At 50.2% G+C, this 23,308-nt stretch overlaps 1 protein-coding gene across 2 annotated transcripts in view; it reads left to right on the forward strand.

The window, feature by feature from the left end:
* Positions 1–7,596, forward strand: part of AHNAK (AHNAK nucleoprotein) — a 92,245-nt gene extending 84,649 nt beyond the window's left edge. Inside the window, exon 7 of one of the 2 annotated variants that reach the window (XM_081062529.1) lies at positions 237–1,380. Coding sequence is in view for 1 of the 2 variants with exons in the window: in XM_081062530.1 (XP_080918656.1) it covers positions 5,823–5,926 (104 nt within the window). In the remaining variant the exon portion in view is untranslated. Of the gene's footprint in view, positions 1–236; positions 1,381–5,822 lie in introns of those variants that run through there. The other variant, XM_081062530.1, reaches the window with a different exon arrangement.
* The last annotated feature ends 15,712 nt before the right edge of the window (positions 7,597–23,308 follow it).

The raw sequence follows: 23,308 nt of genomic DNA on the forward strand, positions 1-23,308 counted from the left end.
AGCAGATGAAAATACAGGATACCTGGTTAAATTTGAATTTTAGATAAATAATCACTTTTTTAGTACAGGTATGTCCCAAATATTGCATAGGTCATGATGGATGGAGTTTGGGTCTTCAGGTGACTTTGGGAAGGGGAGGTACTTCAGTCAGTGGGAACTGACCTGTGCAAAGGTGTGGAGGAGTGAACAGCATAGATTTGTTGCCTGTTTCAAATATTAATGTGTGTGCCTCATAGTCATGCAGGCAACTGTCACCTGAGGAAGGAGGTCTGCCCACCAAGGAGATCATCTGTTGTGGCCTGGTGGCATCAGGAGATTTCCCCTTTGCTCTCCCTTCTTTCCATCAGTCCCTTTTCCATGGATGGTGCACGTGGGGCTGGCTGGAGAATGAATCAACAGTGGGACCTGGGTTGTCCTAGACAGCAATGCCAGGGTGTGTCTCATGGCTTTGTGGCCTGTTGAGGGTACAAAATGAGAAGGGTCCCATCTCTCAGAGGTAACTGCATGCTAACCAAGCCTCCAGACCAATAGCTGCAACCAGAAGCACATTTATTAATGACCAATACAAAGTTCTAGGGGACTAGACAAGCATATTCTCTCCCTGTGGACAAGCCTTATGAAGGTTGGGTGGTGAGCACAGACTTAGAAGGAGGGGGCTGTTGAGGGAACACCCAGTAATGATCCTTGTCAATGGTTCCTCCCTGCTCAGGACCTACTGTCCCCCTCTAACTACTCCCATCCTCCCTCTTTGGCCCAGCTACCCTTTCTATTCATCCAGTGGGTGAAGTACACTGGATTAGATTATCACTTACTAGATGACACCTACATTCTAGTCCTGCCCCTGATGACTCTCTGATCATCTTGGTGGAGTGTAGGGTGTGACTGAATTCTTTTCTCCTAGTTAGAGACAGTCTGTGGCTTCATCCCCATAGATGGCTCACCACATCCACTCACTGTCTGTGAATTTACCAGCCTAACTTGGAGGGCAAGCTTATCTCTAAGTCTTGTCCACACCTGGACCCCCAACATAGGTAGGGGAAGCAGCAGGATTTGAGGCCGGAGTGAGAGGGAGGGCCAGTCTCCCAGGAGGGGCCCCGGTGCCTGGTGAGGAGTCTGAATTTTATTGACTGGTAGCAGGAAAGGATTTTAAGCAAAAGCATGAAATTACTGTTTGATTTTTGGCAGTCATGGGACGAATACAGGCAGACCTCAGAGATAATATTGGGTTCCGTTCCAGACCACAGTAATATAGCGACTATTGCAATAAAGTGACTGTTACTTACGCCTTTTGCTGGTAGAGGGTCTTGCCTTTATCTGTAAACAAAACAAAACAATAAAAACAGCAACGTAATATCTGTGAAGCTCAATAAAGTGAAGCACAATAAAACAAGGTCTGCCTGTACTGCGGAAGGGGGCAAGACAAACCTTAGAGACCATTTAGGAGGCAGAGTAATTGTTCCACAAAGATGTCCATGTCCTAATCCCCAGAATTTGTGACTATGTTAGGTTACATGGCACAAGGAAATGAAAGCTGCAGATGGAATTAAGATTGCAAATCAGCTGGATGGGCCCAATGTAGTCCCAGGGGTCTTTATACATAGAAGAGGGAGGCTGAGGAGGAGATCAGAGTCAGAGAGAGAACAAAAGAGGCTGCACTACTGATTTTGAACATGAGGAGAGGGGCTACAAGCCAAGGAATGCAGGGGGCCTCTAGAAACTGAAAAGGCAAGGAAACAGACTCTCCCCTAGAACCTCCAGAAGGAACAGCCTGCTGACACCTTGGTTTCTAGCCCAGTGAAACCATTCTGGACTTCCGACCTCCAGATCTATATGATAATATATTTGTGGGTTGTTTTTTTAAGCCATTAAGTTTGTAGTAATTTGTTACAGCAGCCCTAGGAAAGTAATTTAGAGGCAGTAATTCAGGCCATCGATGATGAAGGCCTGGTATTGGCAATAAGAGTAGAGAGAAGGGGACAAGTTCAAGGTAAATTGAGAAGCCAGAGTCAGAGACCTTTTGGACACAGGGTCAGGGGGTCAGGAGATCCTTTCTCCTCCCCCTGATGCCCTAAGGCCTGCTCCTTATCTCATGTCCCCTGGGGATGCCTGGCCCACATCTTGTTCCTGTCCTAGGGCTCAGGGAGTACCTGCTTCCATTACCAGCGCCATATAGAGGGAATTCTAAAGGACGTTCTCCAGTTACATGCCTCGCAATTACAAAGGATGACGGGGGTGCTTCAGGCACATAACTGCAGATATTTTGAGTTAATTAGACTTTGCGACAGGCGAGGAATCCATTCACTTGATGGGGGACAAATCTGAGTTCCAAACCCCAGTTTATTCATTCCGACGCTGGTGACCATGCATGCTTAGCTGAATCTATTTTCAGATTTTTTTTTTTTTTGCACATACTATAATTTTTGTAAGTTTTATAATTTTAGTTTGCTCATGGAAATATGTCGGGTGGTTAACTACTGATGACTCACCCTCACATTGTTCCCATGTGCCTGTTGGTGTGCTCTGTAAGTGCTGGGGAGGAATAGTCCCTAATTACACGTTTCAGAATGCATCGTTTGTGTGGCCCTATCATCATCAATCAAGGCTTTCTGTATCATCTCTCTGAAGCCATTTTGAGCGGCCATCATCCTACAGTGAATTACTACTGCCTACAAATGCCGTGGCATTCGCAAATAGCATGCCTTGCATCAGCCGTAAACTAGACATAATTTTATCCACATCATCTTGATAAAGTTGATGCGGGCTGGTTTTGCTTCCTCTTCCTGCCTTGTGAATCATTTATAGATTTTTCTGCCAGGCGAACCTCAACTGGCGCATGTGTGAAGGGTATAAAATGAGGTGGTCCTACCCATCAATCAATTTATGCTATTCACCGATATACCGTCCGGGCAAGCCCTCAGATTTTGCAACATGACAGCAATGTTTGAGGAACTACGATTTCTCCTTAGTGTTCTTCAAGGGTGACTGTTCCCTTGGTTGCAGGTGGGGGTGGGGGTGGGGTGACATCATTTTCAAAGAAAATTTTCACCCAGATTCGCAGTGCAGTCGGTAATGTGATCAAAATACGTGATCTTCCCCTGGAATCCTCAGAGATATGAATGTTAAAACAAATAGTGATAACAATACATTTGTTGTTTTTAATCTTTTTTTTTCCCTTTGTTGAGATACATTTTAAGTTTTTTCTTTACATAGTTTGTGCCTAAGACTTTTCAAATGCAGGAAGTTTATATTCAAACACTGGCCTCCCTGTTTAGAGTTTGGTATACTCATAGTGAAGAATGACTGATTATATAATTATACATTTATACGAGGTGGACCAACTTTTTCTCCTCCTTCTTCACATGTAGACACCATTTGGCCCGTGGGACACAGTTTGCGGACCTGGGCTGTAACATATGATTAAGCACATGCAGACGGGAAAGAACCCCATGAGCATTCTTTCATTTTTAAAGTTTCTTTCTGCTTTCTGGCAACATAGGTACATGCTCTTTCTGTTGTGCTCAGTTCATCTTACATTCTGCTCTTTAAAGACGAGGTGCACATCTCTGTGTGCTGACAGCTTCCATTCCTGTGGTCACCTACATCTCTAGTGCCCTTGAGGCAGAGACATTCTGCAATACAGTTGTCCTGCCTTTTATTCCCCGCCCCCAATACCTGTGTTGTATTTGCCCTAGGTAAATATTTCCCCAGCTGTGAATAGGTAGTTAAAATTCTGAACCTTTGATGCCCCTGGATCCTTATCCCTTTGAAGGACACTTGCCTAGGTGGACAGCTCACCCAGGCAAAGATATGTGAGTTAATAATGAGCTGCATGCAGAAGAACCCGGGGCTTTAGCCGTGTGGGAGTGGGAGAGCTGGGGGAGGCAAGGAGTCCCCAGCAAGGCCCCCCTCTTGGGCCAAGCATCTCTTTTGGAATTGCCCATCCCCCTGATGTGCTCTGGAATTCTTACAGTCATGGGACCTCATCTGTGGCAGACAATGAAGGGCAGGTTGTAGTGTCTTTAGAGTTTGTAAGTGCACATGTGTACTTTGGGGGGTGGTGGACATTTTTCATCAGTATCATTTCATTTATTGTCTCAGGAGATCCCTGCATTTGGGATCCCAACTCTGTAGGGCAAGGGTTGGGGCTGGGCTCTGGAATCTGGGTTGTGCGAGGAATCTGTAAATGAGATATTGTGAAAACGCCTGCCAGTGAGTAAGCAATCAGTAAAAGTAATTATTAGGTTGTGGTTTCTGCTTCCAAACTTTAAAAATGGGCAGATGGGAGGTCAAAGGTCTGTTCCACCTTGGCCACTTGGTCCTCTCTACCTTCTGGGTCAGCTCAGGTTCTAGATTTTGTTGGACGTACCCTTGGAATTGTCTGGGAATGAAATTATTACTAATTCCAAAAGGGCTGACACATCACTGGCAGGGCTCAACAGGCAGTAACTTGGTGCGACTGCCCTTGTTTTTGCTTAAAATTCTGACCGAAAAAAACAACAAACCTCAAAAGTCAAATTAAAGCAATCATACAGATGATAAAAAAGCCCTAGAAAGGAACTGTGTTTTATCGTCTGTCCCGCAGAGTGAGCCGTGCTGTGGCGTGCAGTGTTTAGAAGCCCTAAGGGCAGATCGCCCCCACCCCAAACCTCGGCCTCACGTCCGCTCCTGGACACCTTGGTCGACACTGCCTCCTAGTGGCCGCGGCAGCACCGGCACCGAGGGAGGGGAAGGCGCGTCCCCGCCCGACTAAGTTATTTCTTGGAAAAATCCAGACTCTCTTCCTCTCCCTCCGTCTCCCTCCCTCTCTTTCTCTGTGTGTCTCTCTCCTCTCAGCCTCCTTTTCCCGTTCCCTCTGTGGTGCCCTTTTCTCTTTCTGCTTCCCCTCCGCACGTCCTACACTTTCTTTCAGCAGCTTGGAGAGTGTGGCCCCGCCGGGAACCGATTGCCACAGAACAGAGGGTGTTTCGGGGTTTTTTAATCGACATGGGACGCATCTTTACGACGAGTTCTGTTCTTTGCACATTTTGCTCTGGGGAGATTTTTTAAACTAATCAACAATACTTTTTGAGCGACTGGTGCTGCGTGGCTTGTGCAAAGGTGCTGGGGTGGGAAGGGGCCCTGGAGGTGGGGGCAGGGGCGGGGACCGAGCCGAGGGAGTGAGCATTGGGAAAGAGGCAGGGAGATGAAAGCCAGTGATGGGCACGTTGTACATTTTGAGATTTATGATAAGAGCGCTGGGAAACTTGGAAGGATTTCACGTGGGGGGTGGGTGGGGTGGCAGTGGAAAGGGGCTTTCACGTGATAAAAATTACTTTGGCCCGTGTGTGGAGAATGGCCTGCAGGGGCGCTCGAGTGTGAGCTGGGAGCCAGTTAGGAGGTCCCTGGGGTTGTGCAGGTGAGACTGCGGTGTGGCAGAGGGTGGCCTTGTGCACCTGGAGAGAGTTCCCAGAGGGGCCTTGGAAGGAGACTTTCTTAACTGAACATGATGGGGCTGGAGAGGAAGGGGTCACGATGACCCTCAAGTTGCAGCTGCGGATTGAAGATAGAATTGACTGAGATGAGAAACAGAACAGGGAGGGACAAGTGGAGTTTGAGATACTGGGTAGATGGTAGGATTATAAGGGGAGGAGGTCTAGGCTCTATTGTGGCAGGTAACAGACCTAGAGCAAAGGAACTGTAAAAGGTTTTGAATTTTCTCCCTGGATCCAAGGGCAGGGCTCAGTAGGGCCTCAAGAAGGGCATGGGAGTGGGGGGTGGAGGGTGGGGGGCGGCAGGGGTGGCCAGATGGCTCAGTTCCTTAGAATGTGAATTCTTAACCACAGGGTTGCCCATTCCATTCCCACATGGGCCAGTGAGCTGCACCCTCCACAACCAGACGGAAGATGCCGAGCTTCGGGAGGGGCAGCCAGATGGCTCAGTTGGTTAGAGCGTGAGCTCTCAACAACAGGGTTGATGGCTCAATTCCCACATGGGATGGTGGGCTGCATCCCCTGCAACTAAAGATTGACAAGAACAACTGGACACCGACTTGGAGCTGATGGGCCCTGGAAAAACACACTATTCCCCAAGTAAACAACAAAAAAAAGGGTATAGGGCACTGGAGGGAGCTCCAAGCATCTTTTATCTGCCTCCACAAGCCCCAAATCCTGGGCTGGGGGACTCCTGAGCTAAAGTTGGCCTGTCTAAGCTACTCAGCTACTCTTGCTCACATCATTCTGTGTATTTCTTTTATGGCTTTCATCACAGTTTATCAATCTGTTTGTCAATCTTGCTGATTTTGTGGGAGCTGACAATCTTCCCCACTAGATTGCCAGCTCCCTGAGTCTAGAGGCCACTGTTTTCTTCACTCTCCTGTACTTGGGGCTTTGTGTGGTTCAGGCCCAGAGCAAGTGTTTCATACATACTTATTGAGTTATGAAATCTGCTCCCAGTTTCCTTAGTGTATGTGGCACCACTGTGAACACATCGAAAGTGCCAGTCAGTAGCTAGGGATTAATCTCATGCCTGAAGAATCCTTTGCCACAAGAAAAAAGGGGTGACCGATTTTCTTTTTGCAGAAAAGTTGACTGGACCGGGCCTCAGGGAATGGGGACAAGTTACAGGGAGGCATTGGTATTAGAGCTAGAGCTTTGCTCAGTGGACAGTAGTAACCAGGTGCTGACAAGTCTAGCCGTGACCTCCCCCCATCTGCTGCAGCCTCTTCTGGGCAGAGAGTTCCTTAAGCAAGATTTGACATGAAGGGACAATTTGACTGCTGGGCCTCTGCAATTTAACTCTGGAAATGGCGTTCTAGTAATGGTGACAGATAAAAGATCTAGAAAATGCAAAAGCAGGGTTTTTTCTTGTTTCCACCCCCTTTAGAAAATAGTTTGACAAATAATTTCAGAGAACAAATATGAAGTAAGCAAAAAACTTAGCCCACCATTTCGGGGGCCTCTCCTCAGGGTGTGTCACTCTTCAAAGTCACCCCCAAGACCCTGTATCCCTAACCAAGGCATCGAGTCCATTTTTCCCTCCAGCCTTTGTCATGTGCTGTGTGTGATTTGAGGGACTCTGACACAGGGCTACCCAGCCCTAACAGGTTCCTACTGCTCTGACAAAATGTGCGAAATGTCTTTGGGAAGTGTAACTCTCTGGAAAGCTCCATCTTTGCTTGCAGACACGTTTGGATAGCATAATTGAGACAGGTTAGTTAACATGTTGTTAGGTAGACAAGAAGGTCCTGGATGGAATAAATGAAGGCAGCCATATTTTGAAACTCCAGGTTCTGAAATGGCTCATTCACTCCAGGACAAAAATGTAATGGTGCCCTGAGGTTAATAAGTTAACTTGTAAATCTCTTTTGCCCAACAAACAGAGCAGATCTGATAGATAGGAATGGATTATTTTGTTAATCCCTTTAGGACGGGGATACAGAACAAACCTGCTGGACAAATTCCATTCGAAGGTCGCCAGCTCCCTTCTCCAAAACAGGCAAGGGAAGATATAAAAATACGAGCCTTTGCCTCAGTCACTGGGCACCCCAGTCGGGATCCCCTCTCTTTCGAGACCTGCGACTCTTTTCTTTTAATAAACTACACTCTTTTGCAACTGCCCACCTCCCCCTGGTCCTTGCTTCCATTCTTAGGTTTTGCGAGACACGATCCTGGCACTCACAGAAATTTCCTACATCATAATCACCTTAAATATTTCTTTTTCCACCCAAGAACAAGATCCCAAAGGGACTGGAAGAAACAGAAGAGTTAATTTCTTCGCTAAATGGATGGGGGTTGGGAGGTCTGCCTGGCTTCAGCCTGAGGTCAGCCACCACCGGATACAGATACGGAGCCCCCTCTACATTTCCCTGGAGATGCAGTTAGAACAGGGCTCTGGGTACATTTTCAGGCTGGCTGTCTGTGGCAGGGAGTGTGTGTTGGAGGCAGCTATGGCTGTCTGTGGTTAGCCTGGCGGTGGACCGGAAATGAGACACCGACATGGGCCCCTTGTGTTTGCATAGCCACTGCCTTTCTTTTTGCTCGGGCTAACCTTACCCTAGCAGCAGCAGACCTTCTCACTCTAGCAGGTAAATAAAAAAAAGGAAGGGGCACAAACGTGAGATGCTTGTACTTTATGGGAGGGAGCCAGGCCGGGCTGTGGAGGACAGAGTGAAGGAAGTGTGCACGGATTAGCAGGGGCTTTAGAAGTTAGCTGTCTTCGGCTTCCAAATCATAAGCATACAGTGGGCTTTTTAGTATTTTGTTCTAAAACAAAGAAACAACAAACTTAAAAAAACCCAAACAATATTGAACAAACCTCAAAGTTAGACCCACGTGACGATACACAGAAACTTCCACGTCAGCTAAGAGATTCAGTTGCTCTGGGAGGAGCTCAGCTTGTGAGGGCTTTGATTATTTCTCAGAAGTCTCTTAATAAGAGATGAGATGACTGTACCTGCTTCCCCAGGGATATGTGCATTGTGACAATCCTGTCAGGATTAGAACAGGGTCCACAAAATGGGCTGACAATGCAGCCGAGGGATTTGGGGGACCCACTGCCAAGGAGTGTGAGTGAAGGAAGCCGGGTACCATGAGTCTCATGATGCTATCCTCGGCCTGCTGGGGAGGGTGTCCACCGGCCTCTTCTCATCGCTGCGTCTCTCATGTCTGCATACGGGCTGAAAAGTGCAATTGTGGCCTCATACTCGGAAAGCATGCCCATGAAGAGGGTTTTAATGACATTGAGAAAGCTTGTGCAGATCTCTGCAGAAGCTGGAGCACAGAAGACAGAAAGCGCATATATTTTGGCCCTCTTCCAAGCTGGCCAGCCCCGTGGCTGGGCCTGCCCCACATGCAAACAGCCGGGCCTGTCAGCAACAGATAGCAGCCTTTTCCACGATGGGGTAGACTGTGACATCTGGTGTTGCTCCAAGCAGTTGGCTCGTTGGTGCTGTGTGGATATTTTCTGGGTTGCAGCCAGCTTTCTGTGGCTTGCCTGAGCCTTCTTTGCACTTCCCGGGTTGGGGTGGGGCAAAATGCCACTTATTCTTTCTGTTAGGGTTCTAGGCAGAGTATTGATAGTAGAAGCTGCCGATTTGAGTTTTGATGCAGTGTGGGGGCTGGGAAGAGGCCACTGAGGGTTTCTGGTTGTTGTCCTAGATGGTCTGAGCCACTTGATGCTGGGGGCACGTAGCAAAGTCAGGTTCTGGCAGGAAGGAGCACTTGTACCAGCCAAGAGCGAGCCCTTGAGCCTGGCCGGAAGAGGCATGCACCATGAACGCTGGGCCTTGTGGCACACTCACCGGCAGACAGAAACGCTTCTTGGGTCTATTTCTTGCCCCATCATGTTCCTTTCACCCAGAGTGATCTCCCCAGGTTTTTGCTCCCTTTTCAGGTCCCTGCCCCAGGAACATGGGGAGAGTCACCATTTCCTATTCCCTGAGTGCTTCATCTTCCCACTAAGTCTCAAATCCCCATCCTCGAATTCTCCGCCTGGTGTGCACTTTTGGCTTTTCTGCCTAGACTCCTGGACCCCACCAAGTCACAAGTCAAACCCTCTCCAGAATGTAGGTCTCTGCTTGGCAACTTACTGTATTCTTGTGTAGCTCAGTTTTCTCACCTGTAAAAGGGGGATAGCATCCCTACTTCATAGGGTCGTTTTAAAAATGAAAGAGATAATATGTGAAAGGGGTTCAGAACAGTGATAGGCAAAATTGTAAGTGCTCACTAAGTGTTAGATATCGTTGCTGTTGATGTTAGATGTGCACACACAAATGTGCAAACGCGTCCCAGACCCCCCCCCACACATCTCAGCCCGTTCTTGCTGAGCCACCCTCTTTGTACACAGCACTGAGACCTTCAAATTAAATGCATTTCAATCCTAAGTGTTGTTTCCTCTTTAAAACAAATGCCTCTACACAATAGTTGTTCCATTGCCTCTTGGATTTGGTTTTCTAACTCCCCCGCCACCCCTCGCCCCAGGACCATAAAACTTATCTCTGTGGGTATTATGAAACATTTGAAGTGAATTCATTGGAATTTGTTCAAAATTTTTGTTTTGTTTATTAAGAGGAGAATAAGAGGCTGATACAGAGTAAAAAACAGGTAACCAATTCCCCAAAATCAGAGGACTTGTTTGGAGGTGTGATCCACTTTCCTCTTTCTCTCTCTCTCTCTCTCTCTCTCTTTCTCTCTCTCTCTCTCTCTCTGTCTCTCACTTTCTCTCCCCCCTTTCCTCTCAGTGACATCTGCGACTGTTTAGAGACTCTTAATCCTTTCTGCAGAAGACAAAAATGTTTAGAAAACTCCACTTTGGGTTGGCTCTTTCCCAAAGGGAAGATCCCTTTCCAGAATATTCCTCTCCATCCAGAATGGGAGGCCTTGCCTTGGGTTGGGTCCCGGCATGGTTTGTTCCCAATGAAACTGCTCTGGGGTCCTGCCCAACTGGTGGCCATGTTTCTTTTGGAGACATGAGGTTCTGCGGCTCCCTCCAGCGTCTTAGGCTGCCAGTATCTGTGGAGACCCCAAACCTGGAGGTCGCACCCAGGTCTCTTGGCATCTTGGGGTCTGTCCAAGACTGGGCTTTGGGGAGTGCATCATTCCTCTTCTGTTGGTCATTGGAGACATGCGTTTGTGTCTTCACCTCCCTCTGGTCTATTCCATTCTGAGGGTGTTGAATATGGGAGATGGGAACCTTTTCAGAGTTCCTCACAGTCTCAGGGTATTCCCCAGCTTCCTGGCTGGACGGCAGCATGCCTAGGAGCTTCCAACATCTAAGCAGAGGGCACAGACAGCTACTCCTTCCTGAGCAGGCACGGGTGGCAGGGAGAGTTCCTGAGCCCAGCTTGGGGATGAGGGGAGCTCACCAGCGCTGCAGCAGAAAGCCAGAGTGACCAGGGCAAGGGTGATAGTGAGTTTCATGGTGGCATGAAGCTGGTGAGTGAGGCTCCTGGTTGCTGGATCCAGGGTGTTGTGTGGCATGTGCCCAGCGGGAGCCTTCTTATATGCTCCAGGCTGCCCCTGGAGGGAGGAGGGCAGGGCGAGGGCTCCACTTATGGGACCACTCTATTTACTTGGGCATCAACTCGGTGGAAAAAGTAAATTTTCTCTTTTCTCAACTCAATTTCTGTTCCCATCAAAATTGAGCTCACACTGGGGCGGCTGGGATGGCTCAGTTGGTTAGAGCGCAAGCTTTTAACAACAAGGTTGGTGGTTCAATTCCCACATGGGACGGTGGGTTGCACCCCCAGCAACTAAGATTGAAAACGGCAACTAGACTTGGAGCTGAGCTGCGCCCTCCACAACTAGATTGAAAGACAACAAACTTGACTTGGATCTGATGGGCCCTGGAAAAACACACTGTTCCCCAATATCCCCCCCCCAAAAAAACGGCAAAAAACAAAAACTGAGCTCACACAATGGGCCACTTGAGTGAGGAGGAGAATCCAGTGTGGGGGCAGCAGGGGGACGAGTCAGAGAACATGGAGACCTGACCACCTGTGCCACGCTGAGTACTGGGGCAGTCTGGGTCCACAGAAGCAACTGTAGAACCCACCTAGATCCATCACTCCAGGAGGCCCATGACCCTTACAAGTGGCAGCGACAGGACTGGGACTTGGGACTCCATTGGCTCTAGTCTTGAGGATCACATGGTCCAGGATATCATTGTGCTCAGACTTGGAGGAGACCCTGAACGGGAGTATGCTGACAGATAAAGGACTTCTCCAGAATGCCTACCCGAAGCCCAAGCCCCATTCAGGCTGGAGAGTGCGCTGCTCCCTGGATGGTTTGTTCCCAACGAAACTGCTCCGGGGTCCTGCCCATCTGGTGGCCAAATCCAGGGCACCTTCAGTCCTTATCTCACTTGACCCTCTTGATGTTTCCTTCTTGAGCTGTTTTCACACTTGTGTTCCCACGGCTCAGTTCTTTCCTGTTTTCTTCCCCGACCATCCTTTTTGTTCTTCAGACATTTATTCTTTACTGACTGCATTTATGTGTTGGTGGTTCCAGGCCTTGGCTGCTGCCCCCTGCTCGCCTCCCATCACCACTTCCTGTGGCTGCTCCCTTCCAGAAGCTCTCAACCCCAGAGTCTAGAGCACAGGCCTGGCCTGGTCAAAGTCAATTCCTAAATGGCTTCCTGAGAAAGTCCATCAGGCAGATCTTTTAAAAACCCACTGGTCATGTTATTTGCCTTCTTGAAACCCTTTTAAAGCTTCTTTTGGTGGACGAGAGAAAATTCAAGTGTGATTTACAAGACACCTGTCCACTGGCCTTTGCTTACCATTTGAGCCTCATTTCTCCGCTCCCCTGCACGGTGCTCTCAGCTTACCTTAGTGTTTGTGGATTCAGAAACGTTTCATGTGTTTCTTCGTGCCTTTCTCCCTTTGTACAAGTAATGACTCGTGCCTGGAATACACATCTCCTGCCTTGTCTACTTGTCCAAATCCTATTGGTACTTCAAGATTCAATTACATGTCATTCATTCATTCATTCATTCATTCATTCATTCATTCATTCATTCATTCATCTCAGCAACTGCTTTCATGACAGGAATGCAGTGATGAATGAAGTAGGCCCAGGTCCCTGTCGCTGTGGAGCTTCCCTCTGGTGGAGGAGACAAGCCAACGGGAAATGAACAAAATAACAGCAGGTGTGCTAAGTGCTAGGGGAGAATGAAGCAGGTGCTAGCATAGAAAAGAAGAGTGAGATCTACTTAAGTGGGGGACTCAGGGTGTTCCTCTCGGAGTAGGTGACTCAGTGCTGAGACCCGCCGAGGGGACGCCCAGCACCAAAGCTACCAGGTATCCCAAGACAGGCTCTTCCATCCCAGTCCTTGGGAGAGCCTTGCCTGGGGTGGGGGTGGGGGACATTTCTCTGCCTGCCTGGGAGCTACAGGACAAGAGCTTTGTCTGACTTGCCTTGTGGGACAGTTTGGCAAAAAGTGTTAATGAAAGTCAGAACTTCTTAGACTCTAACACAGGGTGTCCAAACTTTTTTCAACGGTTTTTACCAAGGGCCATATGTGGTAAAATACACAAACAGCTGGGCTACTCACTCAAGGTGAAGTACGTATTGCCTCACCTGGTTTATTTAAGTAAACTAAATATATTTTTGGAATTTGCTGTGGGCCAATTAACAATGGATTGCAAGCCGCAGTTGGCTCGCAGGCAGCAGTTTGGACACCCCTGCTCTAACACCTGCTCCTCAAATCCTTAAACACCACACACTGTGAGCTCCAGGCTGGAACCCTCAAGCCTGCTTTAGCACATGGTGAGCTGGGGGCCACTGTTTCTGGCTACCTGTACCCTGTTTTCCCGAAAATAACACCAGGTCTTATATTAAGTTTTGCTCCAAAAGATGCATTAGGGCTTATGTTCAGGGGATGTCATCCTGGAAAATCATGCTAGGACTTATTTTCCGGTTAGGTCTTATTTTTGAGGAAACACGGTAGACATTGGCCTGGTCACTGTGCAGTAAGAAGCTGTCGGGGGGAAGACAAGCCACTTGGTTATTAGCTCCATTGGGATGGCAGTGAATTGGCACCGCTCCTGCCAGGGGCTCTCCAACCAAAAGCATCCCCCGTATTGGCTGTGCCTGAGTGAGCTTTAGGGGCAGGACCTGGCCACAGCTAGGGGAGTGGCCAGGGTCCCTGCCCTGGGCCCAACCTTCCTCGGGACTCCAGCCAGCCTTGTGCCTGGCTCTGGCCTGTGAGAGGAGCAAGAGAACCTCAGCCATAACCCAAGGGTGGGAGGATCCTGGGAGATCTGAAAGCCCTAACTGGGGGTTTGGATGGTGAGGTCTGCTGGCCCCTCCCATGCATTTGGGGTGTGTGTGTGTGGGTGTGTACACGTGGTGCCAGTTTGGTGACCTAGGTTCAACGCCCCTGGGGAGTCTACCCGGGCCCCACATAGAGGTCTAGTAGCAGTGGGGGTGGGTGGGCTGGGGCAGCAGCAACCCCCAGCCTGTACTGCCAGAAGTATGGACTGAGACCAGATGTTTGTTTCCTGGGCTCAGTGCTTGGCTGTCTGAAAGAGCAGGAAGCTGGGGTGCAGCCTGTGCTGGCATCTGTCTTGCTACAAGTCCCAGCCTGGCCCAGAAAACAGGTTGGAGGCTACGGGTGGGCCACTGTGATCCTATCCATCCGGCTGGGCTGCTGGAGGGGGACTGGTCAGGCAGGCCACAGGCTCATGGGGTCAGCTCATGGGGTAAGCTGTAGGGTTGAGCCTCCTCCCTGCACCCTGGGCTACTGGCTGTGTACTCGCTCAGGAAGCAGGCCCTGAGCAGGGCAGACTGTCCCTTGTGAGTCTGGTACAGTTTCTTTTGCCTTGGTGTCTCCCAGGGCTGACTCCTGCGTGGACCTGGGGCCCTCCTAGGAAGCCTAGGGCCTGTGAGCTTTTAGAGGGCCTAAAAGTTGGTCATGTGTCTGTTGGCTCCAAAATATAAAAAGAAAACCTCAAAATTATAATTAATGACTATTTTGCTAAGTATCATTATTTCAGCTAGCTTCTTGCAACTCAGTTCAACTGTGATATCGTTATACATAGAGGCAATAAACTCTAAATCCTATGACCCAACTGCATGATCTACTCCTAGGATCAGAAGTATGAAACTTATACAACCCCCTTCAAAAGCTTATAGCCAAAATTATACTGATGGTGAGAAGGGTGTATATTTTAATGTGTTTGGTATGATACGAGGTGGGAACATCAAAACTTAGAGGGCCTCATGTCTCCCAGCACCTGCAGTGCTGGCCATAGCTGGGCCAGTCACATCAGAACAGGCAGGGAGGGATCAGAGGGAAGAAATACCCCCGCTTCTCTCTCATTCCATCCTCTAATCTATAGCCAGAGCCTTCCATTGACCTAAGCAACTGGGATTCAGCCAGCAAGGGAACCCTGCTTTTGTGATCTTTAGCGGCTGGCCCCCTGGGGCACAGAGCAGATGGGAAAAAGGCGGAGAATGGATGGGTGGATATCAACTATAGAGTAAGCAGCAGATAATGGCATCATTCTCTCAATACAGCTCTGGATCTCACTTTCCCCACTTAACATTATGTCTTGGATGGCTTTCAAAACTTTGGCCCTTACAGATACCCTTGATTTGTTTCATGCTGCAGAATATCCCTTTGCAGGATGTAATATCCTTTAAGTTACCAGTACCTGTGTTGTTTCTCGTTTTTCTGCCATTACAAACCACACGGCAGGCAGCGCTGTACAAACCTCCTTCTGCCCTGGGGGTTCCTTGTGTGGAAGAGATGCCTGGATTTAGACATGCTGCCTCTCTTTGTTGCTATCGACTCCCAAGCCAAAGCCCGTGTTCAAGGGCAGAGGGTGGGTTGGTGGGAAATGTCGGGGTTGGGGAGGTGGGAGTGAGAGGGTGTCAGGGGTGGGGGCTGGTAGGTGTTATCTGCAGAGATGTTGGTTACTTTCCCAGTGCAAGCTGTCTCTCGGTAGCCTGCACACTGAGAGCTGGCAGAGCTGCAGATGTGGGCTGCTAACTGGCATCCTGTGGGTACACGACACCCAGCCCCAGTTGTGAGTTGTACCAGGCACAGTGACTTGGCTTCCGCTGTTTCTGGAGTTTCAGGGTGGGGTGCGGCCCTGTGGACCTGCTGAGGATCTGAGCACTTTTCTGGCTCCCCAGCCAGGCTGATGGATGAGCTGAAACTTGGGGGGCGGAGGGTGGAGTGGGGCTGGGAGCTGGGGAAGTGCCTTCCCGAGGTGGGAAACCGGCAGAACCAGCAGCTTCTTTGCTCTGGGATAAGCTCCCTCCAGAGGGGTGAGGTCAGTCAAGTTGATGGAAGTCCCTGTTCTGCAGGGTAGAAACTGGTTCCCCTCCGTTTTACAGGCCTGCTTTAGGGATTTGGGCCCCAGATTTGGGGGTTGACAGCAAATGACACGATTCACTTCTTGCCCTTTCCCAGGAAGGTTGGGCGCTTTATTGCCTAATTCTGCAGGTTCTTTGTTCTGCAGTGTGTCACCCAGGTCCCGCCCTCCGTGTCTGCCTTCTCCCACCTTCCCCACCCTGCAGTGGGTTCCCACCAGAGGACTTGGCAAGTCACTGCTGAACCCCTCTGCCCCAGCAGCTCAAGGTGGGTTGTAGGCGCTGCCATCGGCTATCCTGGGGACATGAGCTGACATGGTCAGCAGAGATGGCAGGGCCCAGCTCTGTGGCTGGCCGGCCCAGTGGCTCTGCAGGGCTGCATTTGTCCTGCACACATGGGGAGGGGGAGAGAAGACAACCTGGACTCCTTCTGGCTCTTAGTCTGAGGAGACTCATGAGCCTCTGGTCCTGTGTCCCGCACCCAATGGCCTACGCTGTCCCCTCTGGGTACCATATCACTTTCAGTCCATCCGGGTGATTTTGGGTCCTCAAACACAGGTGTTCACAAAATGAAATAGAACTCCTTTTATCTATTATTTTATCTATCTATCTATCCATCCATCCATCCATCATCCATCCATCCATCCATCCATCCATCCATCCATCCATCCATCCATCTATCTATCTATATCTACCTATATCTATCTATCAATCACCTGTCTATATCTATCTATCTATCTATCTATCTATCTATCTATCTATCTATCTATCCATCCATCCATCCATCCATCCATCCATCCATCTATCTATCATCAATCATCTTTTTCTGTCTATTTTAAATTTTAAACCCAAATAAGAACTCACAGTGGTCCCCTAGGTGACAGAGTTGAAATGGCTCATGCTTTATTTCTTGGTCTTTACAGTCACAGTGTTTTGTCCTTTGCTTTACAATTTGCTGTTTGAAGTCAGGAGTGTGGCGCCCCAGGATTCAAGCACTGGCTTGAGACAAGCACTGGCTCTGTAGTCAGCTCCCAGGATCTGCCCCCTTCACAAAGTTCTCCTGACAGGACCGTGTAGGACACCAACTGGATGACTAGGAGTTCTTAGCAATAATTTCCATGTAGAACACAATGTTGATTAAAAGCCAAGCAATAAACATGAGCTAATTTGCAGCTTACATAATGTGTATTACAAAAATCAGCAGTAACTGCAGCAAATGCTTACAACTAGACTTGGGGAATTTTTCAGGCAGCAGGATTTTACCACTGACTTGGTTTAGAATTGTTGGCAGACAATCATGACATAAAGCATACTTTCTAGTGGGTCTTATTGTTGCTTTTAAATCCTCTCACCGCCTGCACCTGGAGTAAGTGGCAGGCCACTGGTTTCTGCAAGGACCACCAGCCTGTGGTAACACTTGTTCTTTATTTCCGGCTGCCCTGGGGGTCCTTTTCTAGACTGGGGTGCGGTGGGGGCTCTGGAAGCTGGTAGTTACACAAAATGGGTGCCTGGAGGCCTTTCCATTCTCCTGAAGGCCTAAGCTTTTGAACTGCAAAAGCCAGGAAAAGACTCCCCTTTCTGCCTTACCCTGTCACTGCCCTTCCTTGGGGCTGCCTGAGTCAGGGGAAGAGCTAAGAAAAGAAAGGAAAATCAGAGAAAATAACACAGGTTAATCTTTCAAAAACTCTCCACCACAACGGCTTAGAAGGAACCTTTTCCGCTTGTGCCCCTGGGGAGCCAGGTGGGCACAGGGCTGCTGTACCCACCATGGTGGTGAGGCCCAGGTGAGGTCCTTGGCCATCTCTTCAGCCTGACAGCATGGCAGAAGCCAGAGGGCCAGGCCCCGGCCTTACAGATCAGCAGGTGGTTCTCTGCAGCTGACTCAGGCTTGCAAGGGCCTTAGGGAACATGTGCACCACCCTCTTGTATCTTGGAGAAGGGGTCTCAGGCCCAGAGAGATGCTGGAAGTTCTGAGAGGTTGCACATAGTTAGCGGCAGAAACAGGACTTGAAGCTGGGCCCGGTGACCCTCTGCCCAGGGTTCTTCCTGCTGTTCTGAACTGCAGAGCACAGCTCGGCTTTCATTGCTCAGCTCTGAACTCACCCAACATCTTAGGAGCAAACACACTGCATTGCGTTTATGCTCTAAACCTCACGGACCCTTGGGGCCTGTAAAAATGCTGAAAAACAACCACTGCTCTCTGTAATTCACTTTCTTCTAAAGTCACTGGTGGGTCTTTCCTGGATGGATTCAGAATGCCAGGAAATATGATAACTACAGAACATGCATCCTTTGGTCCCAGAGGCTGGAGATGGAGAAGAATTGGTAGGGCAAGGGACCGTTGTGAGCAGCCTGTCCCACAGTGGCGCAGGCCTGTGCTAGGCAGATGACCTGGCCTGAGGTGACAGAAAGTATGGGGGCTGCCTCCTTGGGCCTCATGAGGGGCAGCATGGGGTTCATGTCCAAGGTTAGGGTCTCCTCCCACAGTGCCCTCATGAGGTCAGTTCTCCCCAGAGCAGCCAGAGTGATCTTTTAAAAAATGTAAATCAGGGGCAGTCGGGTGGCTCAGTTGGTTAGAATGCGAGCTCTGGGCAATGGGGCTGCCGGTTCGATTCCCACATAGGCCAGAGAACTGCGCCCTCCGCAACTAGAAAGAAGTCAATGAATTGCTGCTGAGTCCTGGAAATAGAGTGGAAATACACACTCTTCCCCAGTAAAGTCCTGTTCCCGTTCCCCAATTAAAAAAAAAAAAAAGCCAGCAGGGCCAGAGCCGATGTGCTAGATGAGGCCCAGGACCTCAGCCAGGACCCTTCCACACAGAGCCATGTGTGCAAAGTGGCATTTGGCTTTAACTTCGTCACAGGACACTACAAAATGCATTAAAGGGGTCAAGGGCAGGCTGTGGGGGAGGCTGGAGTGGGGGAGTGGGCATGGAGGGCGGAAGTGTATCCAATGACTGTTGGGCCCAGGAGAACAGGGTTTGTTGGTGTTGGGGATGGGGAGAGCCAGGTACCAGTCGCACAGTTCCATTCACTGAGTGTGGGGACAGAGCCAGGAGTGCAGTTTCCAGGCTCTCGGCCTCACGTGGAAAGGTGCTCACTCAGGTAACAAATGGCCATCAACTGTGACTGGATGGCCGTCAGCTGTGACTACTTGGCCGTCAGCTGTAACCAGTGAGCCATTGGCCACTAATGTAACTGCCGTGGCTACGCTAGCAGCAAATGGGGGCTGGAAAGAAGATGGTGGCTGAGCTAGCAAGCGTGGATTGCAGTTAGCACCGTGGATTGCAGAGGGGTGTGGATTGCAGTTAGCAAGTGAGATTGGTTGGCAGAGAAGTGGATGGCAGGTTGCAGATTGTGTGGCTCCTGCTTCCTGTGTCTCCAACCCAGCTGCCAGCGAGAATTTAGTGGTATGACTCCCCTATCTGTGACTCCATTGGTGTTCCTTTTTGGCCTCACCGTATCCTGTGTCCTTAATGTGGGCAGCGTGAGCTGAGACCCTACATGACACCCCGTGTGACACTGAGTCTTCTAGAAGCACCACCCTGAGGGTGGGTGGGGTGGTCTTGGGGTGGCATTCGAGTTCATTGTTATTTCTACTTTGTGGTCATGGCCATTATGTTTATTAAATGAATGTGAACTATCCCCTTACTGGGCTCATGAACTTGGATTCAGGCAGGGACACCATCCGCACATACACACCCCCGAGGGCCTGGACCTGCCTCTGCCTCCCCAGCTCCGTCTGCCTGAGCCTGGCTCTGCCCTCAGCCCCACAGGCCCCTTTTCATTAGGTGGTAGAGTCGCCCAGAGAAATGGCCCCCGAGGGGAGACTTGATGCTGGTGACCCGGGGCATCCTACATCCCCTTTCTGTTTGTGTGGCGCTCAGCTCCTCACCAGCCCATCGCTGCTCCCCCTGCCCCCTTCTCCCCTAGGCCCTGACTTGCTGGAACCTCTGCCCAGAGAGCCTTCACAGTGATTGGGAGCTGACCCCTCTCCCCCAACAAGGGGGACCCCCTAACCCATTAAACTGGCGAATGGGGCATGAGGGCATTCTGGTGAGCCCTGCCTCTGGGCTGGGGTTTAGGAGGGGGTGGTGGGTAGGGCTGGCTGTGCTTTCCTAGGTCTCAGGGTGGGTTTGCTCCAAACATTGTGACCAGGGCTGAGGCATGGGCTGTAGAATCCAGCCTTCCTCAGGTGTCCCCACTTGTTAGCTTGTAAAGTCACCTCTCCAAGCCTCGAATTTCCCATTGAAAATGGGCACAGCACCAGGCTGGCAGAATTGTTAGGGTTGGAGTGTGTTAGTGGCAACACATTTGGCCTTGGACACTCCTTGTTCTGACCCCAGAGTTAAGGAGCCCTGCGGTCTGGCCCCACCTCTGGGAAGAAGCTTTCCTGGGCCCAGGGGGCTCATCAGGCCTTCCTCATGGAGGCTCTTTCTGCCAGGAGCTGAGCTCACAGGGCAGGCCTCAGGGGCCACATATCAGTTTTTCTCCCTTTCCTGGGAGCTGGTCCAGACAAGGGCAGGGTGTCTGTTTTTCATCGAGTGGCTGTCGCTAATTCCTTTGGCATCTGAGCTTCTTTTTAGAAGGAGAAAGATGCACTTAACTGGTTGTGACCCAGCTTGGTGCTGAGGACCAAGTTCTGGGCTCGGACTCAAGCAGAGCTGGATTTGAAGCTTAACTGGGCCACTTACTAGCTGTATGACAGGGTACTTATCGCCTCTGTGTGTCGAGGGCCCCATCTGGAAAATGGAAATAACTATTTCTGCTCTGCCTACTCCACAAAATAGAAATTGATGTGAAAGTGCTTCGTAAACCATAAAAAGTGGGGTTCTTCTCTGTGTTGGCATCGTAGTATGTGGGGCTCGGCTGGGGGCCCCTGCCCCACACAGAACAGCCAGGCCTGCTGGCTGAGGAGCTGGTCCACACGTCAGTAATCATCAAAGCGACCTTTGGGTCCATGGAATGGAGGGCCATTTTAGGAGCTGCTGGCTGGTGACCCCAAAGAGTGGCAGGGGCTCTTCTGAGGGTTCACTCTGGTTGGCATGGCTTGGGAATGAAATAACACAATAATAATAGTTCACACTTACCGAGCACTTACTGTGTGCCAGGCACCCTTCTAAGAATTTTCCATGTATTAAGTAATTGACCCTCTGAGGGAGGTAACTATTATTCTCCCTTTAAACACCTTTAAGGGTGGAAAGGCACTCTGGGAGAGGAAACTGGGGAAAGCTTGTGCATGCTGGGGGCAGTGGGGCACTCTGCCTGCACCCCTGGTGCCTTGGAAGCCCACTGAGGAGTTTTGGTTTGACACTGAGCAGCAGGAACCCAAGGCTCTTGGGTGGGAGGAGGGGCCATGATGGACTAGCTGTGGGGTGCAGAGTCCAAGGAATGAGGTGGGGTTTCTCATTCTTTTGTCTTCATACTTGAGTACAGGCCAGGCTGCCACAAAAGTGGCCCCCATGGGAAGACTTGATGCCAAGACAGGCTCAGAAGCTGAGCCATGTGTGGTGCAGAGGCCTGAAGTCTCAGAGCCTGGGTAGGCTAAGGTGGCAGCCAAGAGGCCTGGTATGGTCCTGCATGTGTCAGACCCCATCCTGGGAGCTGACCCCTGCTGGGTTTTACGGGAGCCTGGACCGTTCTGCCCACACCGGCAGGAGAACGGTGCCCTCCCTGGTCAAGGGCTGGCCCAGCTGGGTGGTAGGGCAATGGCTCCCATGGTCAGAGACAGGAAGCAGTGCTGGAACCATTTCTCTCAAATAAAATGGAGGCCACCGCAGAGCTGGCTATGGCTGAGGCTTTCCAGGCTGAGAATTCAGGTGCAAACACACTGTGGGGTGCTCTGATAATATAAAGGTAGACACGTCATACCCCCAGGAACTGGCTGGCTATTTTCTGTGGCACATCCATGTAAGGACTTGGGGCTGGGAGTGATGTGTGTGTGTGGGGAGATTCAGTTCTGCAGGGCGCCCCACCCTAAGTCCTGACCATTTCTGCTTGAGAGCAGTTGACAGACACGCTGGAATTTCCAAGGAAGACAGGGACAGGGTGGGGAAGGGCTTGGGGGGAAGAAGCGGCAGTTTTTAGTCATGAGACATCCAGGGCGTGATATCTGTGCAAGAGCCAAAGGTAAGATGAACAGAGATGGCAGGAAAGATTGGGGAGGCCCTGGGAGAAAAGCCTGGGATCCAGGGTGAGGTCACCGGGGAAGCATGCTGAGTGGGCCCAGGGGAGGAGAGGGAAACAGGTGGAAGGGAACCCATCTTGATCTTTCTTACTTTTTAAAAGATTAAATACTTGCTGTCTGACTAGAACGTTGAGAGAAAGTTTAGGAGTTCAAACCCCCAGGGATCTGGCACTGGGTAGACAGTGGGAATGTTGTTCTCGGAGGCCCAACCACCCTAGCCTCTGTCCTCATCCCACGGTAAATGTTCCTGGATTTGGTGTGAGACTGGCACCCACACGCGCAAAACTGTAAATACTCCTGAAAACTGCCCTTTGTCCAGGAGGCACTGGGATAGCTCTTGCTGTGAGGCAGGACAGGCCTGGGGAAAGGCTGGTGAGCACAGCTGGGAAGGAAGTGAGCTGGCAAGAGGCAGCCAGGGGAGGCTCTGAGCAGGAAGGCTGGTGGGCCAGTCCTTTCCTGGTGGCGCGGTGAACTCGCTCCCCACGGTTCTTCGACTCCAAGTCACTCTTTGCCAAACTTCTGGGTGGCACCTTGTGCTTTCAGCACAACCCACATTTCCCTTTCCAAACCTTAAGGCCAGTTCTGTTGCCACAGCCCGGCGCTGTAGGCTTCTGCTGTGGAAGGGACGTTAACATTTCTGTTTGAAATGGCCTGGCACCCAGCTCCTGTGATATGTTCTGGCCAAATGCTCACTTTATCCCATGAGGGGGCAGCTGACCAACCAGGCAGGTGTGACACTGTTGGGCAGCAGGCCCAACTATCCAAGTCAGAAAAAGGCGCGGGACTTGTTAGAAGAGACCTAGGGGCACAATCAGCAATCCAGGCAAGGGACAGGGTTGGACAAACTTGCTAGCAGGGGCATTTTTGAGAAAACTGGAGAAATGTGAATACTGACTATTACATAAAGCAAAAGTCTGATGTGGAAAATAGGATTATTAAGTGAAAAAAAGCATGTATGGTATGATCTTATTTTAGAAAAACCACTCATGAATACACAATAAGGTGTTACTAGTGACATTCACTGGGTGATAGGAAATATTTCCCCTTTTTTCTTACTTTTGTGGGTCTGTTTTCTGTTTAAAAATTTTTGTTCTTGGGCTGGCCCGGTGGATCAGGTGGTTTCCTAACGCCAAGGTTGCCAGTTCGATTCCCACATGGGCCAGTGAACTGCGCCCTCTACAGCTAAGATTGTGAACAACGGCTCTCCCTAGAGCTGGGCTGCCGTGTGCTGTCAGGAGTAGCTGGCAGCCAGCTGATGGATGACTGGTGACCAACTGCCTCAGCTGGGCTGGGGGGGGTGGGGGGGGGTGAGGGGGGAAGAGGGA

The sequence above is a fragment of the Rhinolophus hipposideros genome (assembly GCF_964194185.1).
Source record: "Rhinolophus hipposideros genome assembly, chromosome: 10".
Taxonomy (NCBI): Eukaryota; Metazoa; Chordata; class Mammalia; order Chiroptera; family Rhinolophidae; genus Rhinolophus; species Rhinolophus hipposideros.